The 17,760-nt window shown below is 53.3% G+C and overlaps 2 protein-coding genes across 4 annotated transcripts in view; both read right to left on the reverse strand.

Moving 5' to 3' along the window:
* Nucleotides 1-122: 122 nt before the first annotated feature.
* RSPH9 (radial spoke head component 9) lies at nt 123-13,233 on the reverse strand. 3 transcript variants are annotated; one of them, XM_032862071.1, is made up of 5 exons: nt 12,959-13,233; nt 9,697-9,913; nt 7,546-7,675; nt 6,918-7,064; nt 123-351 (listed from the first exon to the last, which is right to left on the reverse strand). In XM_032862071.1, the coding sequence occupies exons 1-5, from the start codon at nt 13,183-13,185 to the stop codon at nt 191-193; spliced, it is 882 nt and encodes a 293-aa protein (XP_032717962.1). In that variant the 5' UTR covers nt 13,186-13,233; the 3' UTR covers nt 123-190. The 3 variants fall into 3 exon arrangements, with proteins under 3 accessions (XP_032717962.1, XP_032717961.1, XP_032717963.1); XM_032862070.1 differs by having other exon boundaries at nt 9,697-9,916; XM_032862072.1 differs by having other exon boundaries at nt 9,697-9,862; nt 12,959-13,231.
* Nucleotides 13,234-14,928: 1,695 nt separating this feature from the next.
* MAD2L1BP (MAD2L1 binding protein) overlaps nt 14,929-17,760 on the reverse strand; it is a 4,970-nt gene continuing 2,138 nt past the window's right edge. The window contains exon 3 of the mRNA XM_032862073.1: nt 14,929-16,684. Within this exon, the coding sequence (XP_032717964.1) occupies nt 16,172-16,684 (513 nt within the window). The 3' untranslated portion in view covers nt 14,929-16,171. The remainder of the gene's footprint in view (nt 16,685-17,760) is intronic.

Raw genomic sequence — 17,760 nt, forward strand, 5'->3', positions numbered from 1 at the left:
AGCACATTGCAGTTCCACCGCTTGCTCTAGGGCTGGCTCTCCCGGCATAGCGGCCTGTCCTAAGAGCCTGGACACCAGATGGAGGCGGAGGTGTGGAGAAGCAACAGGACAGGACAAAGAGACCAAGTTCACAGCCATTTATGAAAGTAAATTGTAGATGCTTCCTACACGGGCCCATCTGGCCCCCTTCCTACAGCATGAAGGGGAGGTCTATGTTCTTCTCGCCAGTGCCCACGTAGATGTAGCCACAGTTCTTGGTGCGGGGAGCGTGGAAGAAGGTGAGGCCCGGCCAGAGCAGGCTGCGCAGCACCACCAAGGCGTTGCCCCTCTCCATCTGGATGCTCCAGGACCCTGGGAGGGGGCAGGCAGGAGGGGAGGCCTGGGTCCCATGGAGCCAGAGCTCTGCCCTACACTGAAACGGCCCCCCCACCGCTGGCCCCATGGGCAGCCTAGCCCGGGTACTACGGTTCCACTGGGAAAGGGAAGACAATTTAATTATCCGGCGCTTTACTCCTCCTGATTGCCATTTAGCCATTTCACTGCTCATTAAAACCACTTCCAGAGGGAGGGCAAAGGAAATGAAAAGAGGTGAAGCACACCCCGGTTCATTTTGTTCCTGTCAGCAAGTCTAGTTAAAGGCTGAGTGGGGGAGGAAGCGGAGTCCACAGGCCGGGGGAGATGGGGCCCAGCTAGGAGAGACTCCCTCCAGGCTTCCCCACCCAATACGAGGGGCAGCCCGTCACCAGTGACCTGCAGTCCTGGCGCAGTTTGCTCTCTTGTCCCCAGTACCAGAAGCCTCTGCTCCGAGATGGATTAGACCTGACCAGGAGCGCACAGAACTTGGGCCGATTCAGGCCTCCCAGCTCAATAGCCCAGCCTGGCAGCTGGTGGACTGGAAGCCATGCTGGGCAGGAGGGGACTTGGGCTGCAGCTAATGAGCCTTTGTCTATGCTGGGTTCTGCCCTGGATTTTTGCTCCCCAGACAGGAGCAGCCCAGCCCGGGGCTGAGTTGTGCAGCCATGAGGACTTGGCGGGAAGGGCCTGATCCAGCTCCAGAACCAAGGGAGGGAGCCCCTGTGTGGGAGGAAGGAGCCTGGGAAAATCGCCTCTGGATGTAGATCTAGAGCTTCTATTCCCCTGCGCGCTGAGGCCTCTCCCCGGCCCGGCCGCAGCTCTGCTCCAGGCCCTGCCAGAAAGGCAAATGCTTTGAAGGTTTTGGTGTTGGACCAGCCAGTGATGCGCTGAGGCCTTCATCAGCTGCCAGCTTAGCTCGGCTGCTTGGCTCCCACCACCCCAGCTTCCCACAGGCCTCCTCCAGCCATGGCCCACCCCGGTCACTCCACACCCAACAGCCTTATGGCTGTGTCCCCACCCACCAGGGGCCCAATGGCAGCTCAGCCCTGCTCGGGGTGCCATCACCTGCCCCAGTCAAAGCCAGAGCTTTCCAGGTGCATGTAGGTCAGCTGGTGCTGGCCTGCTCAGGAGAGGCCAGCACCAAGTGCCACCTCCACCTGTTCAGAAGGTGCAGGGAAGCCACAATGGGGCCTTCACCTCCCCCACCAGGCCCACCCAGGGCTGACCATGGCATCAAGAAAGAAGAGGGGCCCTGGGTTACCAGAACTCCGGCTGGGTCACTGCCTGGGAAGAGGGGGCACTTTCCTGGTCAGAGAGGTGGGGTAGTGTTTCCCCTGGCTCCTACAACTTTCCTCGGGGCACCTGAGGTCCTCCACCAGCCAGAACTGCCCTCAGAGTGCAAGAGGCCCTAGCCCGCCTCTCCCAGTCACTCATAGAAAACAGGTTGCCTGGGGGAAATAGGAGTGAGGGTGTGACAGAACAAAGTGTCCCCATGCACAGCATTCAGCTTTTGGCCAGAAGCACAGACCCCAGGAAGGTACGTTCCCACCACCCAGTCACCCCCACCAGTGCCCATAGCATCATTGGGGGACAGTCCCTGCCGTTGGAGCCCACAGTCACACAGCTCTCTCATACTGAAAGCAGGTCAGGCTCTGGCTCCCTTCTCTCTGCCCACCCAGGAGGGCAGCTAACAACCTGCCTGGGCCGAAAGCCTGGAAAAAAATGAGCCCCTGGAGGCCCCCAGCATAGATGGCTCTCATCAGTTCGCAGTCACCAGCACCTTGGCACATGCTGGCGAGAGCTGACCTTCCCCCGCACAACCTTGGCCACTTGCTACCTCCTGCCTCCAGTAGATGGAGGGGCCCAGGCTCATCAGCCAGGCACCCCCAGCCCCCACTTAGAGCAAGGGGAAACTGACAGGGCTGCCAGGGAGAGAAATGCAGTACCCCCACTGGGGCAAGGGGGCCAGGCCAAGCAGGCTGAAGGGTGCTGGCGGCCAACGGAAGTGGCATGTGAGAGGCCAGCCAGCCAACAGCACCCCCGCCTCCCTCCCTTGCATTCCTGTCACACTCTTGTCCTGTCCTTGTCCCTGGCTCAGCTGGTCGCCCAGGAAACACGCTCGCGCGCACAGACTCTCAACGTGCCAGGAGTCACGTAGCGTCTACCTGGAGAGCCTGGCACTCGCTGTCACCTTCACCCACTTACTGCAACTGCTGGAAAGACCGGGCCCAGCCACCGCCACCACCTCCTCAGACTCCAGGGGAAGCAGCCTCCTGTGGCCCTGGTCTCTCCCAAGTCTCCCCAAAACTGCCCTTCTGCCCTCTGGCAGCCACTCTTCTCTAAAAAGCCGTGTTCTGAGGATGTGGTGGGGGGCAAGCAGGTAAATCAGGGATGGAGCCTCTTGGCAGGAAGTCCTCCTGGGTTGTGTGGGCCCCAGGGGTCTTGCCTTGCCAGTGGAAGCCTCTGCTAGCCTCAGGTATGCATGCAAATCAGAATTACATTCTCCTGCCTTCCTGGGAGAAAGATTACATTTGAGGGAGTGGGCCAGACTGGGGATGGGGGTTCCCCAGTCACAGTAGATGTTTTTACACTTTCTCCTCAGAACAGCCCCACACAACTTGTCACACACGCAGAAATGGCCATGGATCACTTCTCTCAAAAGCGGTCACTCCCCCCTCGCCACGGCTAGAAGTCATGGTCAAATCCCTGACGATGGAAGAGTGCCCTATTTGATTGGCAAGGCCGGGCCTCCTGGTCCAGAAGGCTAAGCACCTGTCAGCCAGGCTTCCTGGGGGTTGGGTGGGAGGAGCCGCCTGCACACAACCCCAAGAGAAAGCTGATCCACACTGTGTCCCCCACCTGTCGTCCCTGTCCCCTCCTCCTCCTCAACCACCAACCACTACGCTTTAAAGACAGCTTTCCAGGTCGGCAGGCAGGCCCCTTGCTGCCCTCTGCTGCCCAAACTGGGCATTGCTGCCTGGTTCCCAAACGCTGCAGCCCTGGGACTTGGAAGTTCCCCAGACCTGTGGGCTCCAGTCCCTGAGGAGTAAGGAGAGAGGCTCCATCTGCCCTCCAGCCCCCACCCCGCTCTGCCTCCTAGGACACCAGTGACCCTGTGCATGAGGCACCTTCTACTTCCCATTTCCACTTCCCATCCTATTTCAGCTCATCTTCCCAAATGTCTGTGAAGCAAGGGCAGTGTCCGGGCCCCCAGCACGCAGCACCTGCTCAGTCACTCTGCTGACAGACTGAATGGCTGGGGCTGGGGAGCACTGAGCGGCGGAGTGCGGCCTAGACGTCTGGCCCTAGCTAGCGCTCCATCTCACATGAATACAGACGGGCTCAGAGAACTGGCCCTTGCCCGTCATCCACCAGGATGATGGCTCTGCCCCCAAAGCTATCCACTCCCACAAAACTCTGTAGACCCCAGGGCAAAGGCAGGACAGCTCAGGAGGGCATTGGTGGCAAGGCAACATCCCTCCCCGTCCTGTCTGCAACCAAGACTGTCCCAGGAACAAGATGCTGCGCTGGGCTACCTCCATGGGCATAGAGAGCTGGAGTCCCCGGGGCAGGCCCAACCCAAACCATCCCTGCTAACAGGTGACACAAAGTCCCCCGGAACAGTTGCCTCAGTCCCAGAAAGGAAACAATGATCTTTCCCCTGGCAGAAAACGACTGTCAAATTCCAGCCTTCCAGCCAGTGCTGGTGTCCCAGGGAACCTTCCTTCCTGGGAATTTTGGCCACTCTTCGCAGCCAGGCCCATTGAGGCAGCTGTCTGCCTTGCAGGCAGCCTCCCAGCAGCTCTTTCTGCTCCTTCACTGGCAGGTAAGGAAGGGAGTCTGGGAGCAAAACCTGAGCGTCTGCTGTTCCCCAGACCACCCACACTCCCACCCCCACACCGTGGCCCCAGCCAAACCATCCTGAGGAAAACCTGGGCTTGACTGCCTGCAGGTTTGCTGATGCTGGCTCTGGGAGGCAGGGAACTAGAGGCCCAGACGCTCTGATGTTTCCCAAGGTGAGGCCAGGGGCATTCCCCCTCTCAGGACCACACACAGACACCAGGAGCCCTCAGCCACTAAGGCCGCAGCACTGAGGACAGCACACGCCTGGACAGACTGAACCATCAGCTGATCCTGCAGCCCCAAGGCCTGCCTGAGGCTGGGATGCCTAGGGCCACAGGCCACTGCAGCTCCCCTACCTCCCAGGCCCAAGTTCTTACCTCCTGATGAATTCACTTGCTAACCAGACACATCAGGATGGCCCCAGCATCCTTTAGGAAGACCCCCCCACAAAGTTCCATATCTTACAACCCCAGCTGCAGGGAGAAACGGCTGCCTCCTGTGTCCCCTTTAGCCAAAAGAAAAGGGCAGACAGGATTGGTGGGGTTCCCTTAGGTAGACTTTGCTGGGGCCCCCCACTCCATCTAGCCGGCTTTGGTCTGCAAAGGCCCTAGCAGGCCAATCCCTGCTCCCACCACAGAGGATGAAGTTCCAAGGGGGAGGAGGCCCTCTCGGGTCAGTCTCCCAGTCAGCCGGCACTGTGGAGGGAGCGCGGCACCCACGGGCCCTGGAGTATCCGGCTGCAGGCAAGCGAAGCCAGCCTGGAGGTGGCCTTTCCAGGCAAACCCAGGCTCAGGGGAGCAGTGCTACCGCCGCTAGACTGGAGGTAGGAAGAGAACTTTCCTCAGCCCACCCCTCAGACCTTGCTGCTGTGTCCCACTACCACAGTGTTGCTGTCTTCCTGTATCACCCGGGGTGTGCAGGCCCTTCTGGCTTCTGGCCAGGCTGGGAGCACAGAGTTGGGGGAGATAATGGGAGTCTGGAAAGCATGTCCCATGGGGGAGAAGTGCCCCAGCCCTTACCAACCTTCTTTATCTCCCCGCCCCCCAGCAGGTCCAGGAGCCCCGTTCTATGCTGAGCAAGGTTTGACTCGGGTAAACCCCATGGAGCAGAGGCCAGAGTGGCCATTCCCTGCCGGCAGCCCGTACCCCCTTAGAACCATCTCCCAGCCCCTGGGGTACTGCAGTAGCCATGAAATGGCCTCCAGATCCCTACTGGGCCCTATTCCATCCCTCCATGCACCTTATTGTCACAGACCCGCTCAAGAGCTTCCAGCAGCTCCCACTGCCTCACTGTAAGCCTCCTACCCCTTGGCATCCTCGGTCCTCTTGGCCTGCCCCAACTCCCCTCTAAGGCTTTTTTTGCCACTAAATATAACACTAATAATAATTACTGATTTTAATTTGAGTCCTTACTATGTGTTAGGCACTGCTATAAACTTCTTGTATATGCATTAACTCACTCCATTCTCATAACAGCCCAGTGAGGTAGAAAATAACTATTCCCTTTTAGGAATGAGGGAATGGAGGCATGAGGAAAGTGGGGGGCCCACCCCGCAGGTCACTCAGCTAGGAAGTAGTGGATTCGGGATCTCAGCCAAGGCTGTCTGAAGCCAGAGTCCCTGCTTCCTCCATCCGCTCCCCCACTGGCAGGGAGTGCACAGCTCCCCACAAGTGGTCCCCCGCATGGGGGGCGCAAATACTGTCCACTGAAAAGGAAACACTCATCTACCATCTACCTTGGAGTCTAAGGCTCTAATGCTCACTGTGTCCTTGGGTTTCAGAGTCTGAGCCTGGGTTCTCACCTGTAAATCGGGGGTGACAACAATAGCCCCACCACCACAGCCCCACCACAGGGTGCCTGTGAGGAGGAACCTGAGATAAGGTATGGAAGGGGCTGAGCGCAGCACCCTGTGCACAGCAAGCAGGACTGTCGATCTCAGGAGTTGCCATTCCTATCATTAGCCTTGTCATTAGCGCTGCTGTCATCCACAGCTGGTCCCTGCAGTGCTCAGAAACCCCAAACATGGGGAGGGAACGAGGCAGGGGCACTGTGTCAGCACCCGGGGTCCGGCCCCCAGCTGTCCAGAACCAGGCACCTGTCCTGGCAGACAGCCTCCAAGCAAGAGCATCTGCGCAGGACACAGGCTTCTCTACTGGCACAGCTTGGGGGAAGGACATGGGGTCCTGTGAGCCCACCTCATCCAGACAGGCCCTGAAGAACAGGAAGACCTCTGAGGATGTGTGCACACAGCAGGAAGCAAATGTACAGAACTCGTGTCCTTAGCAGGCGGTCTGCCCTGCAGTTGCTCAGCACCCACTCACCGAGCCCCGGCTATGTGCCAAGCACTGGTCTAACCCCAAAGCCAACAGCTGGGATAGATGTGTAGCTAGGATTTTCAGGGATGTTGTCAGGGATATTGGGGAGAGGATTCCCGCCTGCCTCCTCCAAGACTGGTAGGGAATTCCAAAGAAGCACCGAGGTTCCCTGTCTGTGGAATCACAGGGAAGACAGTGCTTCCTTTTGTCTGCAGACAAGTTCTGTTTATTATGAGTCAAGCCCTACACCGGGCCCTGGGGAAGCCCCCACCCTCAAGGAACCCCAGTGAACCACCAGCTCCCACTCAGGCCCTTGGTTCTAATCTCTAAGGAGAATGCCATGTGGCATGACCCACTGCTCTGACCTGGGACAGATCCAATGTCCTCCAAGTCATGGACTATTACCTTTGGGGATGTCATGCTCTAAGGGGTCCATGAAGTCCAGGGAGGGGTCCAGGTCAGCCTTCTCAAGCAAGGTCTTGTTCTTCAACTCAACAGGCTCCCTGAAGTGGAAGTAGGAACTAAGCTTCTTGGCTTCAGACAAGGACAGTCCTAAAAAGAGGTGGTAGGTAGGAAGGGATGGTCGGCCCCAAACCCCACAGCCCCCCTTTCTCCACACATGGGGACCACATGGAGGGGCCTGCAAAGGACTCAGTCAGATACTGACAGAGAACTAAAGGGAGAAAAAGGAGTTGTGTTCTGTCAGCCCAGGGTTGGTCCAGACCTTACAATGAGGAGACACCAAAGAGGAAGAAGGTGGGGGAGGCAGGGAGCCCAGACCCCCACAAAGCCCTGGGACCTAGGTGGCAAATGCTCTTCTACCCTCAGGCAGAAAAGAGTCAGGGTCCAGTGACGAGCAGCCCATGCCAACTGCCAATCCCAGGCCATGGACCACATCTTTCCAAGTGATCTGGACACAGCTGGTCTTTCTCTGAGGAAGTGGGACAGGTTCCCCAAGACTCCCAGAAATGTGTCCGATTATGCTTGGGAAGAGACGCCCTCCTGCCCTTGAGAGGGGCCCTGGAGACCTCACCTTCAAAGGTCCGATTGACATGAATAGGTCCAAAAGGGGTCTTGAAAAGGGCTCCTCGGGGGATGACCGCTACAGCCTTGTCAATCTGGTCGATGACAGACACCAAGCGGGTCTCTTCCTTGATCTGGACCTGAGGAGACAGGAGAAAAGCCAACCTGCCAGAGTGCTATGCCCACTCACCTCTGGAGCAAGGGCCCCCTGCATGACCCCCTGACCTGGATCGCCACCACATAGACACCAAGTCCACGGAAAATCATGTTGGGCAAGCCCTCCCCTTCTCTCCTCTCAAAAGTCCCTCCCTCCCTCCCTCCCTCCCTCCCTCCCTTCCTTCCCTTCCTCTCTTCACCCCTTTCATTCCTCTGTCTCTCTTTTAAATCAGTAATACATACTGATGGTGCAATATTTAAACCCCCCCCCCAAAAAAAGCAGTCTCTCTCACCCCAGCCCTGACCCTCCAACTGGCCTCCCTGGAGACAACCACTGTTAATGGTTTTTTATGTACTCTTCCAGAAACATACCACCCTGTCATATGTAAATGTGGGTTATTTTGCCTTTTTAAAATATAAAAGCAATCCTGCTCACTGTGGAATACTTAGGTAATATAGAAAAAGTTTATAATATACACCAAAGAATTAAAACCATTCATAATCCCACCTCCTAAAGAAAATCACTAAGAACATTTGGCATCCTTCCTTCTATTCTCTTTCCTGTGTATCTATTTAAAACAAAATTGGAGTCTCAGCTCCTATACTTTCAGATCCTATGCTTTGACTTAACATCTCCCAGCACCACTCCTCATATTTAACATTTTTATGCAGATGAATTTGGTTACAACCAATATCAAGGGCAACCCCTAATAAAAGGACTTTGTAGAGGGGTTTGAGGAAAAGCAGCATTTGACGGGGAAAACGGGTCACCAGGGCTCCTAAGAGTCACTCAGCTACCTATTTCCCAGGAGCTGCCAACTGAAATTTTTACACATTAGATGGAAACCAATGCTTTACACAGGTCTACACCAGGGCCTTCAAATAGGTCCCTTCATTTCACCTGTACAAGACTACAAAGTAGATATAATTATCCCACCGTTTCAGAAAATAAGCCTCAGGGAGGTCAAGTTTGTCAGGTGGGGTAAGGGAGAGGAGTGGGGACTCCGGTTGAGGCATCACAGGCCACTACCAACACTTTTGGCCTCACCCAGGTGCAAATGCACAGGCTGCCATTTGAATTCCAGGTTTGATTGTTTCAAAATCTGTGCTCCTTATTTTTTGACCCAGTAGTTCCATTTCTAGGAACTGAACCTTCAGAGTGTGTGCACATGTTGGAAAGGACACCATGTGCAAGGTCATTCATTATGGAACCGCCTGTCAGAGCTCCAACTCGGACATGTCATGGATTTCCACGACCGGGATGCTGGTCCAACTATGGGACGTTCACACACAGTATAAACAATGGGGGAGGCTCTTCAGAGCACTGACATAGAAAGAGCTCCAAAATTTATTAGGTGAGAAAAGCAAGGTGCAGAAATGTGTGCGTGACATCTGCCACTTGTTTTGTCTTAAGATCAGAAGAGAATGTGGAAAGGTCAGCTCTTTGCTGAGACTTGTGTTGCATCAAATGTCTTTGGAAGTGGAGCTTCTGAAACTTTAATGTGTATTCAAATCCCCTTGGAATGTGTTAAAATTCCGATACTGATGCCAGCCTGAGAGTGTGCGTTTCTAACTCCCAAGCCGTGGTGATGCTTCTGGTCCAGACTGCGCTTCGCATAACAACATGTGGACATGCACATGGGTGCAAAATAGGTTACGTTTATGTCCCTGGGAAAGAAGACCTGGGGGACTGGCAGACAGGGGTGAGACAGACACTTTGCTAAATTTTTGTACCTTCACATTGCGAATCATGTGGATATATTATCCAGTAAGACAGAGACTGATATAAAGACACAAGAGCCTGTGCACATCCCATTACCGGCAACACAGACCCGCCTCTCCCAGCCCCTGCCCAGGGCCCGGCTCCAGATGGAGTGGCCTGTCTACTCTCCACCCTGTCGCATGGGAGCTGTGTGGGCTTATGCTGTTGGCACCACAATTTCCACTGGGCTGGGCTTTGGATGGCCCAGGCTCTTTCTGTCCTCCCGCTCTCATCTTCACTCACCACTACTTCTTCCTCAAAGACCTTCTCGCCCTCACTCATCTTCTGCAGCTCGGTGTGTTCATACTCATGTGAGGGGTCCCCCATGAAGCGGCCCTTCACCACAGACGTCTGCACCACCATCTCCTCCGTGGCAGGGGGCAGGAGGCTCCACTCCATGCAGTTCAGACTGCCAACGACATCCCCAGGATCCTGGTTTCCAAGCTTCCTGCCACGGCCCCTTCTCTTGAGGGACAAAGCCCAAGATGCACTGTTGGGACTCACACCTCTCCCCTTCGAAATCCTAAGGGCCTATGGTGCACCCCACCCCCACATGTGAGACAAATTCAAATTTATTTCATAGAAGGTCAAGGCCACAAAAGCTTTGTGCCTACCAAAATTCCAAAAACTTCTTCCCAGATATCTGCACTATAAGATTCCTGATGAGCTCCTAGAAAGCTGCACTTTCCTCAGTTACAAGGACCTCTTTTGGTAGACCCCAGATTCATGCTCCATCTGCCCACTGAGCCAACAGCAGAGCCACCTTCCCCCATTTCTCAGGAAAGCCGGTCCAGGCTTTAGGACCTGTCCTCTGAGGTCTCCAGCACTGACCGGCCCAGTCCCTTCCTCCCCACTCCTGCCAGGAGAGGGCGTTCTCCCACTCCTCTCGAACCCAACCGGCCTGCTGGGTGTGGTGGGTGGGGGCAGGTGGGGGGTCCTGCTCATCTTTCCACCCTTCTCTCTCCACTGGCCCCCTTCTCAACATCAGAACTTCTCAGCTTTCAAAAATAACAGTCCTCAAATCCATGCCCTGCTGGAAAACAGCCTTTTCTTGTCCCTCACTCCTCTCCTCCATCTCTGAGCAATAATCTCAAAACAACTTGCCCTGTGGAAGCCTTTCTCCCCTCACCTTCACTCTGCCCATTACATGGTCACTTCTGCCCCACCCCCCGCCAACAAAACGGCTTAGGAGGACATCAACAAGACCTAAAAGCCAACAAATGCATTCTATTTCTGTTTCCATTGGCATCTCCCTTCGCTTTCCTCCACTGCCCCAAGTATTCCCAAGGATCTATTGTCACCCCTCCTTTCTCCCTGCAGGCTGGCCCACCTGACTCCCAGAGCCCTAGGTGATATGCAGAACCCAACCTCCTCTCACCACCTCCATTGCTCCCCGTTGGTCCAAGCCCCTCTCTTACCTAGATACTACGGTAACCTCCTAACTGGTCTCCCCAAGTCCATACTTGCTCCCTTTTCAGTCTACTTCCCACCCAACTGCCAGATCATGTCTCTGTACAGAAGCTTCCAAAGACTTCCCACTACAACAACTCCTTGCAATGCCCCACAAAGCGTTCTGGTCCCTTACCTCTCTGACCTCATGTCCTACAATGTTCCCTCCTCTCCAGCCACACTAGCCTCCATGGGTTTCCACTAACACTAAGTATACATCTGCCTCAGGGCCTTTGCACTTGCCTGGAATTCTCTTCCCTCAGATAAATACAGAGCTCATTCTCTCAGTTGCCTCAGGTCTCTTATCAGAGAGGCTGTCTCTGACCACCCTATTTAAAACAGACCGCATCCTGTATTCTCTAGATCTGCAATGTATGTGTGTTTGTTTATTGTCTCCCGTCCCCCCACCCCCACATACTATAATGTAGACTCCATGAACACAAGGACTTTGTCTCATTTACCATTGAATTCCTGGTGCCTGGATCAATGCCTAGCACATAGTAGGTGCTGAAGAAATAAAAACTTATGGAATAAAATGAATCCTAAGTCTTCATTTTCAGTCCAAGTGTTTTGTCTGGACTCCAGGTTTGTACTTTAATATGCCTCCTTATGATCCTCCCCCCACCACCCACCCCCCTGCCCACCCAGAGCAACTCATACCAAATTCAATGGGGCTTTCCTAGTCCTGCTTCCTGAATTCTGTCCCAGTGGGATTCACCAGCACTTATTCCACCACCTTAGCTGGAAGGAAGGGTCAACCTTGACCTCTCCTCCACCTCTCATTCAGGCCCAAGTCTGGTTGGTGCCACCGCTTACATCTTTCCAACCCACCCCCTGATCTACAGTCCGTCAGCTACCTCTTCCTTGTGGTCTCCTTCATCTGGACACTGCAACAGCCTCCTGGATGGTCACCCACTTCAGACCGGCCTGCACACTCAGATCTGAGCAGACTCTTCTTGCTTAAGGCCTCTGAATGGCTCTCCAGCTCACCACAGCCTCCGAACAAAGTTCAAATCCTAGGTCTTTCCATCCAATCTGTAACACCCTGGCCTGCCACTGTCAGGTTCACCTACACTCCAAGCCCACTCCAGCCAAGTTTGCAGAACCCTTCCCTCTAACTGGCTTGCCTTTCCCCACACCTTCCTGGGGAACTACCCATCAGCTTTCAGATCTCCCTTAGCAATCTTTATTTCATTGCTCTCTAGAAGACCCCCCTTGATCCCCCTTTGCATATCTCTCTGTCCTGGGGTTAACACACTTTGCTTTAATTGCTGGGTTACATGTCCATCTTCCTTCCTAGGACGTGAATAACTTGGAGACGGGGGAGTCTTAGCCATCTTTGTAACATTTGTGTAAGTCTACACAAAATGCCTCCAATCAATGTTGGATTGATGCACAGAGACATAAATGAAGTCTACAACTTCCTGTGGCATGGATGGCTTGTTTTGTAAGGTGGTGAGCTTCCCGACATTGCTGGGGGTAGTCAAGAAAGAGGCGGGTGGGCTTGTAGGGTAAGTAGCCTGTCGAGAATTTTCCCCAGTTCTAAACCCTCCTCTCCCATTCCGTATTCGTTCTCTACTTCCTAGAGCGCTTCCTTTTGTGAGCCAGCTCCACCACCAAAGATACTTCTGGACCTGCTTCCAAACAACACTTCATTACCCTCCAGGGCTTCTAATCCTTCTCCAAACTGTGCTCTTCAGAATGCCAGGCCTGCACCTGGTGTCTACTCCAGGTCCCTATTCTCCAGGACCTTTCACCTCTCTCTGCCTCCGTTCTTGGCCCTGCCTATATTATAAACCCACCTCCAAATCCCTGCCCCCCGGAGGCCCCCAAGCCCACCACACCTCCACGATGTTCTCAGGTCCCTGCCCACTAATGGTCACCAGCTCCTTGCGTGCCCCCCCCCCGCGCCCCTCTCCAGTTCAGTGTCCCCAGATCCTGTTCACCTGCTGTCCCCACCCCTTTCGATTCCTACCATGCCCACCCCCTCCTGGACTCCCAAAGGCGCCCCTTCAGGAGGCGGGGGCCACCGCGGCTGCTAGGGCGTCGCCTCCACCTGTAAAGAGTCTTGCGTGGTGCGAGCTGGTCCTCACTCAGGCCCTGCGCGATGTAGTAATCGGCGACGAGGCCGAGGATGCGGCCCCAGAAGAGGACCCGATCGTAGCGGTAGTCGCGCTTCACCAGCGTAAGGGAGGTGAGCAGCGAGGCCCTACGGTCTGGGCTGAGTCCCTGCCCGCTGCCGGACGCCAGCTCCAGCGACAGCAGGAGGCTTTCCGCGTCCATCGCGCCCGCGGCTCTGATCAACGCCCGCCAGGTTGCTAGGAGAAACTGTCTCCATGGTGACCCAAAGCTCTGCCCTCCCGCCGGGCAGGAAGGATTCCACCCGCGCGGCCCCGCCCCCTCCGACCTCAGGCGCGCCCTGCTCCCCACACAGCCCTTCCTTCCCCCAAGCCTGTACACACACCAGCTCCTGTCCTCGGTCCTTCTCGCGTTGGGCACCGCACGTGTTCTGCTGTCACGCTAACAGCGTGGCTTCCCCTAACATAGGTAGCCTTCGTGTGGGATTGAAGGTCCCCAGTTCCATGGATATTTTTGCCTTTTCTGAGCCTTTCCAACAGCTGAATTGAGTCGTCACTGTATATGCAATGAGGGCTTGGGAAGAAAGACAACCCGACAGTGACGTTAGCCATATTCTTTCACTTCAGTTGCGTCCCTTCTTGGCCTCAGAATTGAGTGAAGAAAAGAACTTGAGGTCTTGGCTCTAAAAGTCTAGGAATCTAAAGCAATTAACCCCCACCCATGCCAGGTCCTAGAGTGGGGTCCATCGTTCCATTCTCCTCAGTCTTCATGAGAGGTCTCTATTCACCCTTCCACAGGACTATTCCACCCAAGTGACAAACGGAGATCTAGGCACTGGGGCAAGGCCCACACCCTGGGGGAGCAGGATGTGAAGAGAAGTACAAAAAGGATGACACCACCTCCCGCCTACATTTAGCTACTTGGGCCCCACAACTGTTGCTTTTAGGCCCAAATGGTAGCAACACAGAAAAGGCCAGGACCCCACTGCAGCTGGGGCTCTTCCCTCCCTGGGTTAGAGGCTCCTTCACATCTACCTCTGGAGTCCCCAGCCAAGGTCAAACAGGTGAACAGATGTCTCAGCAAGCTTGTTGTCAGGGAAAGAGATGGGATTTGTTGACTTTTTTAAAAGATTATATTTATTTATTGGAGAGAGGGAGAGAGAGAAAAACAGAGAGGGCATCAGCGGGTGGGGAGGGGCAGGAGAGGGAGCAGCAGACTCCACACTGAGCAGGGAGCCCTACACTGGGCTGTCGTTAATATTAACTGACCTTTTCATTTCTGGATTCCTTTGGAAAGGACTCATGCAATCAGAATGACGTGGTCCCCCGTGCCAAGGCAAGAGAGAAATAAGTGTCTAAATTACCCAGATAATTACTTTGTTTTGATTATCTGGGCATTGCTTATGAAGGCTTTTAAAATTTGAGGGAGCTGACTTGGCCTAAGGTGTTTTCCATGTCAAAACAATCTGTAACTCCCTTGTCCAAAACTCTCCCTTCCCCTTAACAGCCCTCAGCCTGTCCATTCCATTCCCAAGTGGGAGATATAGCTCTGCTCCTCTTTCGTAAGGCAGTATCCTCAGACCAAAAACCAGCTGAAATTCTAACTGGTAAAATATGCTTCAAGTGGCCATAGCACCAAAAATCACCCAAACCTATACCGTTCTCATTGATTCCAGATTTTCTGACCACTTTTTACCAGCAGGTTCCCTCTCAGGAACTAAAGTCTAAAGCCAGAGAAGGAGTCTTGCAGCTTTCCAATGCTACCACCTTTGGCAGAGTGAATCTGCTTAATTTCAGAGTAAAACCCACACAGGCCATGCAGCACTATGCACAGCACTCAGCCTCTAGAGCTGGGTGGACTGGGTTAGAATCCAGGTTCCTCCACAAAGGCAAATTATTCTATTTCCCCAAGCCTCATCTATAAGATGGGAACAACACATCTTTGCTACATGAGATAATGTATGTAAAGTGCTTACAACATAGTGTAAACTTTAAACCATGTTTTCTGTTTTCTTAACACAAAACATTCTTCTTAAGACATAAAAAATAGTATTTATACTGTCCCCATTTACACACACACACATGCACACGCACACACATACACACAACCTACCTATCTCCAACACCAGCAGGATAAGGACTAGGTCTTCAATTTGTTTCCAAGATATAAGCAGGTGTTCTCAGGGACAAAGAGCATCAGTGCTTAGTAGTCAGGATGGGGACAAGCCCGAAAGAAGAGCAAGGATCAGGATGGCCAAGTCAGAGGCACAGCTGCGGAGGAAGTGCCGCAGGCAGGAGAGCAGGATATGCCTAAGGACAGTGCTGCCAGCAGGAACCCCCAGCAGCCACCAGTCACTCAATGGAGACACACTAGGCAGAACCCCTGAAGGGACATCTGGGCTCAGAAACTGTTCCCACGGGCTTTGGAGCTTGGCCAAGGCCCTCTCAGTTTTCCTTTCTCAGCCTAGTCTCTCAGCTCCTTTTCCCCTTTGTGACCTTTGGCACACATACTGTAATGATCACAAAAACCCCTACATGGCAAGGAAAGGAGGTCAGGCAAGGAGGTAACTGATGAGGACTCTAGTCCCAGCTCTGACATCAAAGTGTTACAGAACCTCGGCCAAGTCCCTTCACTTCCCAGAAGGGCCTAGGGTTTATGAAGAGAAAGAACCATTAGTTAAAAAAAAAAAAAAAAAAAAATCCTAGAAACCCTGAAGCATAAGACACCAAGGAGAAAGACAAAATACTCTAGTCTTAACCCTGGGAATCTTTAAGCTGAGAGTTACAGGATAATTTAATGCAAATCCATTCATTTTTATATTTAAGTTCATTATGTCCCTAGCAAAAATTCTGAATTGCCACAGCAAAAAGCATTAAAGGGCCACTTCCATAAGGGTGTCTGTCTATGACCCCATATTTGCCTTCCAACCAGAACAGAAATGCCTGACCCAGCACCTTCTGGGAAAATCAACCTTTGATTCAAAGAGATGTTGTTCAGTGATAATTATGACAGCCACAGCCATACAATCAGCCCACCAGGAAGTCTGAGGAGGGGAGGCAGGCAGCTGGAAGGACAGAACATTCCTCTCACCAGGAAGCAATTCTAGCTCCAAGCAAGAGATGGGTGACTTGGCGCCACAGGGGGAAAGATAATTAAAGCCATTGTGTTCACGATGAAGCAGCAGCCCCATTCACTCATGGAAGCCTTTAAGTGTCACCGGTGCCTGGAACCAAATGTAATCCTCCCAGGCTGTGGCTGGGATAGAGGGTCTGCCACAGGACAGGGTCACAGTCAGTTTGTGGCCCCGGGTGGGCACTCGGTAGTTGAGCTTGGGTCGAAACCAATCTTCTCCACAGTCCCTGTGCCCCTGTGCCATGACAATGGTGCCCATGAGTGGAGGAGCCTGTAGCTCACTGAAGGCATCAGCCATGAAAATGGCTCGGAAGAGACGCCGCAAACAAGCCGCAGTGCTGAGGCTCTGGTCCATGCTATTGGGGGCCAAGCGGGACAAGTCAAGCTCGTAGAACTCCTTGGGATTTAAGGCATTGCCACCAAGGAGGATAAGCACACGGGGTACTAATGTCCGGGCAAAGAGACCCTCTAGGTGGCTGAGGACACTCTCCAGTTCTGCCAGGGCTTGTTGGCATTTCCTGCTGCTCACTTCAGCGGCGGCCCAAGCTTTCTTCTTCATCGCATCCTCGGCCTGTGAGGACAAAGACCAGTGAAAGGGAAGGACGAGATGGGGGAAGCTAATGCCCTTTGAAGAACCCTGTTGGGATGTAGTAGACTTCTGGAACTGGGTTTCCATGGTCACGACACTGGGTTTTTATCAGAGGGCAATATATTTAAAAGAAAAATGCCTTCTTTGTACAAAACCATACTTTTCCCATGCTCAGAACAGCAAAGACAGTACTGTGAAACAGGAGGACATCCAGAAATAAGAAACTAAAATAGTCAAGGAGATTTGGTGGCATGCCAGGTGGCAAATTTTGCTATGCCGTAAGAGACAACAAGAAATGAGGATAATCTGGCTTAATAAAGGTGATTCTGGAGTTGGTCTTCCAGTTAAATGTGGAAAATTAAACACATGCTTATTTGTGGTCCCATCTAAAATACTACTAAATGAGAGAAAAAGGAAGGGAGGGAGAGGAGAAAGAAAAGGAACTCCCAGGGGCAAAGAGAACTGGGAAACAGACAAAGGCAACCACACATTTTTGGGAAGTAGAAGGCAGATGGAAAAATTCAAGGGAGCTGAATACCAAGTGCTAAAAGAGGGAGCCCCTATGAAAAGCAAACCGATTCACACACAGAATCCCAGAAGGGCTTAGGAATTGGCAATTTAGGTACCACAGAAGAGTGAACAGAGGAAGACTGAGTGAAAACCCACGTGAGAACCCTTAGATCATCTCCCAATTTCCTCCACCCTGTCTTCTCCAGAGAGGACTTCCCATACTGATGTTTTGGGAGACCTCCAAAGAGACTTGGTTCCTACCCAATATCCTCAGAGTGAAGTCTTCGGCTCACAAGGTCCAGCCATGAACACAGAGCTTTCATTGACTTCTTCTTACATATTCACCAGACACAGAATAAAAGCTTCTAATATGAAAGTCAGAGACCAAAGCAAAGAGGAAAAGGAATCCAGAAAAAAATAAGAAACTGAAAAGAACAGAGTAAAACTTCAAAAAATAAAGTAATTAGGGGCGCCTGGGTGGCTCAGTGGGTTAAAACCTCTGCCTTCGGCTCAGGTCATGATCCCAGGGTCCTGGGATCGAGCCCCGC

Source organism: Lontra canadensis, unplaced genomic scaffold, assembly GCF_010015895.1.
Source record: "Lontra canadensis isolate GAN:19392208 unplaced genomic scaffold, GSC_riverotter_1.0 scaffold23, whole genome shotgun sequence".
In the NCBI taxonomy this organism is placed as follows: Eukaryota; Metazoa; Chordata; class Mammalia; order Carnivora; family Mustelidae; genus Lontra; species Lontra canadensis.

Coding starts and splice junctions, on each gene's coding strand:
- RSPH9 (XM_032862070.1), bottom strand. CDS start 13,185: ATGGACGCGGAAAGCCTCCTGCTGTCGCTGGAGCTGGCGTCCGGCAGC. Junction 7,676..9,696: donor TCTTTGAGGAAGAAGTAGTG/GTGAGTGAAGAT, acceptor CTGTCTCCTCAG/GTCCAGATCAAGGAAGAGAC. Junction 352..6,917: donor AGAGCATGACATCCCCAAAG/GTAATAGTCCAT, acceptor GCCCCCTCCCAG/GGTCCTGGAGCATCCAGATG.